General features: G+C 36.0%; 1 protein-coding gene across 2 annotated transcripts in view; it reads right to left on the minus strand.

Annotated features, from left to right (window-relative positions):
- TMEM68 (transmembrane protein 68) overlaps positions 1-8,163 on the minus strand; it is a 35,562-nt gene extending 27,399 nt beyond the window's left edge. The window contains exons 1-2 of one of the 2 annotated variants that reach the window (XM_030884753.2): positions 7,813-8,163; positions 6,818-7,217 (exon numbers count right to left, since the gene is read on the minus strand). In XM_030884753.2, the coding sequence (XP_030740613.1) occupies positions 6,818-7,142 (325 nt within the window). In that variant the 5' untranslated portion in view covers positions 7,143-7,217; positions 7,813-8,163. Of the gene's footprint in view, positions 1-6,817; positions 7,218-7,812 lie in introns of those variants that run through there. The other variant, XM_045297826.1, reaches the window with a different exon arrangement.
- Positions 8,164-8,620: the final 457 nt, after the last annotated feature.

An 8,620-nucleotide genomic window follows, 5' to 3' on the forward strand; every position in this document is an offset into this window, starting at 1 on the left:
GTGGAGAGGAAATGTTTTGAGAATGATGAGGGCAATGAATGTACAAAAGTGCTTTACACAATTGATGTATGTATGGATTGTGATAAGAGTTGTATGAGTCCCTAATAAAACGATTGGGGAAAAAAAGAAAGTAACTGTCTAGAAAAGAATGATAGCAACATTTGTACAAATATGCTTGATACAACTGATGCATGGATTGTAATAAGCATTGTAACAGCTCTCAATAAAATGATTAAAAAAAAAAAAGCCTCCCTCCAATTCTGATGCCGCATTCTTCTTCATGTAAGTCAGCTTCTCTGATTATTTGCTCAGCATAGCATAAGTATGGTGAGAGGATACAACCCCATGTACATCTTTCCTGATTTTAAACCATGCAGCATTTCCTTGTTCTCTTTGTACAACTGCCTCTAGATACATGTACAAGTTGTGTAAAAGCACAATGAAGTGTTCTGGAATTCTCACTCTTCTCAAGGTTATTCATAGTTTTTATGATCCACACAGTTGAATGCCTTCACATACTCAATAACACAAGTAAACAGCGTTTAGTTACTCTCAGCTTTCAACCAAGATCCATCTGACATCAGCAATGATACCCCTTGTTCCACATCCTCTTCTGATTCTAGCATGAACCTGGCAGCTCCTTGTCAATGCATTGCTGTAACCATTTTTAGATGATCTTCAGCCAACTTTTACTTTCATGTGATATTAATATCGTTCTATAATTTGAGCATTCTGTTCAGTCATCTTTCTGTGGAATGGGTACAAATATGAATCTCTTCCAGTCAGTGAGCCAAGTAGCTGACTTCCAAATATCTTGGCAGAGACAAGTGAGTGCCTTCACCTTGTTGAAATATTTCACTTGGTATTCCATTAATTCCTGATGCCTTGGTCTTTGGCTAATGCCTTCAGTGCAGCTTGGACTTCTTCCTTCAGTAACATTGGATCTTGCTCAAATACTACCTCCTGGAATGGTTGCATGTCCACTAGCTCTTTCTGGTTCAGTGAATCCATCTTCTTTCAATGCTTGCTATATTATTCATTATCTTGTCCATATAAGTTTTAAATATTGCAACTTGAGGCTTGATTTTCTTCTCGAGTTCTTCCAGTTTAAAATATGCTAAGCATGTTATTGCTTTTTGGTTTTTAAACTCTTAAGTCTTACCCTGTCTTCCTGAGCTGCCCTTTTTATTTTCTATTCAGCTCTTTGACTTCAGCATTTCTTTCATTTGCTTTAGCTACTCTACAATTAAGTGTAAGTTTCAGAGTCTCTTCTTACATCCATCTTGACCTTTTCTTCCTTTCCTGTCTTCTTAATGACCTTTTGGTTTCTTCCTGAATGATGTTCTTGAGATCCTCCCGTAGCTCATCGGGTCTTTTGCCATTAATTTTCAATGAATCAAATCTTTTATTGAGATGGTCTCCAAATTTAGGTGGGATAGACTCAAGGTTGTATTTTAGTTCTTCTGAACTTGTTTTGATTTTCTTCAGCTTTAACCTACACTACATATGAGCAATTGATGGTCTTACAGTCAGCCCGGTCTGGTCTTAACTGCTGATGTCCTGCTTCTCCAGGGTCTCTTCCCATAGATGTAGTCGATTTGATTTCTGTGCATTCCTTCTAGAAAAGCCCATACGTACAGTTACCTTCTGTGTTATTGATAAAAGGTATTTGCTACGAGCAAGTCATTGGTCTTGCAAAATTCTATCACGTGATCTCCAGCTTCATTTGCATAACCAAGTCCATATTTTCCACGTACTGTTCCTCCTTTTCCACACCCTTTGCATTTCAATCACCTAAAATTAATGCATCTTGATTGCATGTTTGACCAACTCCTGGATATAATCCTTGGTAGAATGCTTCAATTTCTTCATCACTAACTTTGGTGGTTGGTGCTGAAATTTGAATAATAGTTGTATTGATTAGGTTTCCTTTAAGCGAATAGAGCTAATCTTATCATAGATAACATTGTACTTCAAGACTCATTTTGCAATGTCCTTTTTGATAGCAAATAGAAAGCCATTCCTCTGGATTGTATAGTAAATCATGTATAGTATAGTAAATCATGATTTTCTGAGTAAAAATGGCCAATACCAACCCATTTCAGCTCACTAATGCCTACTATATAGATCTTTATGTGTTCCATTTCCTTTTTGATGACTTCCAATTTTCTTAGATTCATACTTCACACATTCTAAGTTCCAATCATTAAGATCTTTGCAGCTGTTTCTCCTTACCGTTAGTAGTGCCTAATCAGTAAATGAAATCCTTGAAGATGCCATTCCCACAGGCTTTACCTGACTCAAGGCACCATGGTCGACTCCATGCTCAGAACACAGTCCTCCTTATTTCGAGTATCCTCCAACTAAGAGAGTCCATCCTTGGGTACTTTCTCCGGCTACGTTCTGCTTCCATTCATTAGGATTTCAGTATCTGACAGTGTTTCAAAGCTATTCATAAGGTTTTCAGTGGCGATGGATCCCATCGTTGATGTCTGTTCTGAGTCTGGAAGCTCTGCTGAAATCTGTTCACTTTGGGTGACCCTGATGGCATTTGAAATAACAGTGACAAAGCTTCCAGCATACAGCAACATGCACGCCACCAGAGCATGGCAAACTGGCAGACAAGTAATGGGGAGGAATGCAATAGATTTATGTAAAATCCACCTATCATCAGAGGAAAATACACTGCATGTTTTCTCACAGGAGTTGGCATTCATATTCTGAAATGTGAGTAGAATGATGATTATGGCTGATAATTATTCTGCTTTCCTTTCTACCTTTCCACTATCAGGCATGCCTTAGCTAGCCTTTGCCATTCATCTTTAAGAGAGCAAAGTTAAAACACAGAAATAGGACATGATCAATGTGGTTATTTAGTTTATCATTGTTTGATTTACTAGGAAATAAGCATTAAATAATAATAAAGGTCTCAGTTTAAATTTTACAGTTGATAATTAACTTCTAGAACACCTTCACTAATCAGACAACAATGGTAACTGTAATTCTAATATTAAATGAATTAATTATTTGGTATTATCTCATAGAGACCAAGTTTTAAAAAAATGCACTGTCATTTCAAGATTTAGTATTTTTCCATACTAAACCAAAAGAAATTAAACATTTCTTTTAATTATTTAATTCTAGTTAAGTAATTCACTTTACTTTAGGCACTATAAAACCATCACTGGGGTAAAGTTACCAAAAGGATCAACTGACCCATTAGACAAATATCTAAGAAATAAAGACTATCCCTTTGAAGAATTCTATCCAGAATATTTCTGAGATACTCTTCCAGGATAAAAAGGAAAGAAAATAAACTACGTATATAATGCCAAATAAACTTCTGAAAAAGAAAAATTCAATTACTCAATTATTTACCATTAAAAAAAAATCCGCTGCCATCGAGCTCAGACTCATGGCGGCCTACAGGCTAGAGGAGAACTGCCCTGTGGGCTTCCGAGACTCTATGAAATCGGAAAGCTTCACCTTTCTCCAATGGAGTGCCTGGTAGTTTCGGACTTCTGACTTTGCAATACATAACCACTATTCCACCAGTGCTCCTATTATTTACCACAGTGCCAATAAACACAATGTTCAAAATTGTTGACTTGTGTCATTCTCAAACCACAGATGTAATTATATCATTCCTTGCTCAGAAATTAAACATAGATTTACAAGGCTAGTCCCACATTTTCAAGCCATGTAGGGTCCCACCATGCAAGCACTGTACTGGACTCTTCATAACTATTATCTCATTTGGTCCACACAAAATCCCTGCAGAGATAAGGAAGGCTAAGTGAGAAGAGCCCACATAACGTACTAAGATCAAAGAAAATGGCGAGGATGCAAAGCCACATTTGTCAAATTCCAAATTCTATGCTCTTTCCCCATACCACACTTCGTAGTACAGATACGGGGTCTCTAGGAATTTGGAAACTACTCAAGGCAACCAACAACACACACTAACCGACATACATGTTTTTTAAAGGCTCGATGTTATCTTATTCATGGGTTGTGAAAACAATTTAGTTAAAAATAAAATCACTTTGTAGGCTATGATCAACATTTTCTCTTTAACCAAACAGAGTACAACAGAAAATAGTTTGTAAATCATTCATAGAAATACATGCTCTGACTATAATAGAAAGGAACCATAGTGGTGCTGTCGGTTAAGCACTGGATTGCTAAAGCATCGGACTGCTAATTACATGGTCAGAGGTTCAAACTCACCAGCCGCTTCATGGGATAAAGATAAGACTGCCTGTTCCTATAATGATTCCGTCTTGGAAACACTATAAAGAGCAGTTCTACTCAATCCTATAGCATTTCCATGAGTTGGAACTGACTCAATAGCAGGGGGCAAAAAGTAATAAAAACTATACTAAATATTTCACTGGATTCTTTTAAGAATCCATTTTACAGAACTGGAAAAACTTTACAATGGAGAAAGTTTCCATCACAGTAAAACATCAACAGTATAATACAATGTACTGAGGGCTCATCATTTTGTGGGGTTCTTGCTAAAAATACATAATCTCAATCCAAGTGTGGCACTGTGACTTGCTTAGTATGGCAAATGATTAGGTCAAGAAAACCAAACCATTGCTATCAATTCATTTCTGATTCATACCAACATTACATAGGATTTTCAAAGCTGTAAATCTTTACAGTATAAGACTGGGGTTTACTTTATCACTACTTCAGTCAATTTTAACTCACAATCACCCTATAAGGCAGAGGTTCTCAACCTTCCAAATGCCATGATCCTTTAATACAATTCCTCATGTTGTGGTGAATCCCCAACCATAAAATTATTTTTGCTGCTACTTTATAGCTGCTACTTCATTACTGTCATTTTGCTACTGTTATGAATTGGGCGGCCCCTGTGAAACGAACGTTCGACCCCCAAAGTGGTCGCGACCCACAGGTTGAGAACCACTGCATACGGGCAGTATAGAACAGGTTTCCAAGAATGTAACTATGGGAATAGAAAGCCTTGTCTTTCTCCCCTGAAATTGCAGCTGGTTTCAAACTGCTGACCTTATAGTTAGCAGCGCAATGCATAATGCCAGGTCTGGGTAGGACTATGCAAAATGAGAGGTGCTTTTGGCTTACATTGGGCCTGGATGGCTTGCTAATAAAGTAAATATGGGGTGCATGCCAGTAGTATTAAAATAATATGGTATTTATATTAACAAAACCCTGAAACTCACTGCTATTGAGTTAATGTCAACTCCCAGAGAACCTATAGAAAGAGTAGAACTGTCTGGTGGATTTCTGAGACTGGAACTCTTCTCAGGAGTAGAAAGCCCAGTCTTTCTCCCACCAAGTTGCTGGACTGATGAGCTATCTGATCACAGCCCAAACACAACCACTAAATAACAATTCAACTAGTAAGCATGTTACTAATAATGTCTACTAATGGCAACTTTATATTTCAGCAATATAAACCCTTTAAGTATCTATTTTTTTAACCCACGCTTCCTTTCATGTCTGTGAAAAAACTACACCCCTGCACAACATGTTCATGTCTACTGAACCTCTGCATTTTTGTATAGTTTTAAAACAAAAGAGCAACAAATAAGGAATTAGCAGAATAATGAGGTAACTACACAGGAAATAAGCCTCTGGTGATTTTCTTCTCAATATAATTAAGAAATGGGAATAAACTGGTTACCAAACAGAAAGTACTGGAGAGACGACTATAGGAGAGCAAAATGGTAAGTCTGACTTGAATGGTTAAAACCTTGTCACTTGATCTCCCCTCTGATACACTTTGGGCTTCATCTGGTTTTCAATATCTTCTGTGCTGTTGTTTATTTTTCATATTGGGGTACTGATGTATTTTGCCATTGTGGGTAGCCTTCTTGAATCTTTGTTATGCGTTTTTTCCATTTTTCAATATATGAAAACCAGGATTGGTGAACCCATAAGAAAGGTTCCTGGCGGGTACAGTGTTGGAAATAGGAGGGAGGGTAAAGGAGAGTCGATATCAAGGAGTTCAAGACGGAGGAAAATGTTTTGAAATTGTGGTAGCAATTGCACAATAATACCACTTGATGTGATTGAACTATGGAATGGTATGATGTCTGAATTAGTGCCTAATAAAATGGTTTGGAAAAAAGATAAGACTAGGAAGAAAGGCCTGGCAATCCACTTCTGAAAATCAGCTATTAAAAACCCTATTGATCACCACATAATAAAAATGAAGTGAAAAATGGTAGACAAAATAACCAAGTCACAAAAATAGGCCACTAGAGGGCAATTTTAGTGACAGTCAAACAAAGAAACACACTTCACAAGAAATAAAGGCACAAATGTGCTGACAGAAATATACTGCCATCTGATTCATTTCGTTGTGATGACCTCTGGAATGAACCAAACAGAAAATGGGTAAATTTTGGTGAACAAATTATATTTAATATTTCATGAAAAAAAAATACATTACTCTGGGAAAGTCAAACTTATTTTGAATAGTTTAGAGAAGTAGATACTAAATAAATAAACCATTTTCAAAACTATTTTCTATATTGTTTGTATTTTTCTTAGTCTTATAGGTCTTTAAACATAAATTATTGCATATTAGCTTATGGTAACACTCTACACTGTTGTATGCTTCTTTCTTTAATGGAAATTAATGTGGCCGGAAAAGTCATTTTAAGAGATATACATAGGCATAATATGCAAGAATAGATAAATTATGTTTCCCTTGTATTCTACTTCTAGTATATTCTCAGCTGTTAAAATAGAATGAGACAGCTCCAGGACCACACACAAGTCTAGCAATACAGAGATCCAGGTTTTCTTGCTGACTTACCATGCCAAACTGCCGCATGTCCATCCCACAGAGTTGCCACAGTTTTCCGTGCACCATCCCATAAGTTATGAGAATACGCTTCTTTTAATACCTTCTTTCTCTTATAAATGTGTAAGAAAATAATTGTGAGGTAAAGAAGAAAGATGGTAAAGTAAGGAAGTATTAAAAGTATTAGTGGTGTAAAAACCCACAAGAGATAGCTGACAAAATTAAAATAGTCCTCCAATTGTTCCACACCAAACCATTCTTCAAGTATGTGAATCAGACAAATCATATAGGGCATAGAGTATGGTCCTGGATCACAGGTTTGATTTTTGGCTATCATTTTCCTTTAGGTGAAAATGACAAATTTCATTTCTTTCTTCCTTGTCATAGCATAGCAGCTCCTTAAATTTTGTCACTAGAAGGGAAAAATAATTCAATATTATTTTCTGCACAGCAGAAACACTAAATATTTTAGTATGCATAAATTAGCAATCGTTTTTTCTCAAAACCAAAATGAGTAGATTGATAATGGCTATCTTTATTGAAGAATTAAGTGTGAGGGTCACAAAGTTTCAACTGTCCTCTCATGAAGTTGGACTTTTCAAATACTGTGTAAGCTAACACTGAGTAGCACAAATAAAGCGATGGAGAGTGAAATTTCAAATTGATCTTTAAAAGTCAACTGACATCTTACAGTAGGTCACACTGGATATGTGTGACTTAAACTGGATTTTGTTAACCATTCTTCACAAAAGAAAAACATTAATATCTGATTAAGCAAGAGCAACTTAATCCTTTGGGAAACAGTAGTAATTGTTTGGCAATGTCCTTTATAGAAAAACAAACTTACATAAAAGCTAATCTTTTGAAACTGACATTACACAATAAGATTTCATGAAACTGACATCACACAATAAAATTTTATTATCCTTTGTCATTAAAAATTCTCTTAAATAGCAGATGACTTTACATACAGCTGTGAAATTCATTCCCTAAGTCATTTGACTTACCAGAAATTAGATAAATATCTTGCTTTAAGCGTCAATGTATGTATTTTAAACACTATAATATACAAAGGAAAAAATGATTGAAAAAATAACACCTAGCTAGAATTTCCATAAATTACCAGACATTCATGACTAAACGTTTGACAAGTATGTGCATAGCCCCACACTAATGTATCACAATGAAAAATTATACTCCTGTTCCCATTGCTCTAGTGAGAATACATCTACATGTTTGCTATTGTTAGCTGCTGCTGAGAGCCCCTCAAAAAAATTCTATTTACAACGGAGAGCACCAGGCCTTTCTTCCTAGCCTATCTTGGCCCTGCTGAAACACGTTCAACTTTAATAGCAACACGTAAGCCTCCAGTGACAGCTGGGTTGAACTTACACATGAGGTGTAATAGCTGGGAATTGAACCTAGGTCTGCTGATTATGAGCGCCACTATAGAAATTATGTTAACTCTTCTAAGGGCTCAACAGGAAGTAAATATCTAGAAAAAAATGATGGCAACAGATGTACAAATATGCTTGATACAATTGATGCACGGATTGTTATGACTTATAAAAGCCCTCAATAAAGTGGTCTTTTAATTATAAAGTATATATATGTTAACTCTCATGATCATATTTTCCTACATAAAAATGTCCTCTTCTACTATATTTTCTCTGGTTCTGAATCCATACCTAGAGATTTTTTAAAAATCATTAATTCATACTACATAATCTTAATGAAACATCAACTTAAATGTTTTGAGGATGAGACCAAATGGATAAATAAAAGAATCAGACAGGAGAGGAAGAGACAGGCATA

This window comes from Echinops telfairi, unplaced genomic scaffold (genome assembly GCF_000313985.2).
Source record: "Echinops telfairi isolate 266 unplaced genomic scaffold, ASM31398v2 ScPeMD7_1;HRSCAF=3_0, whole genome shotgun sequence".
Classification (NCBI taxonomy): domain Eukaryota; kingdom Metazoa; phylum Chordata; class Mammalia; order Afrosoricida; family Tenrecidae; genus Echinops; species Echinops telfairi.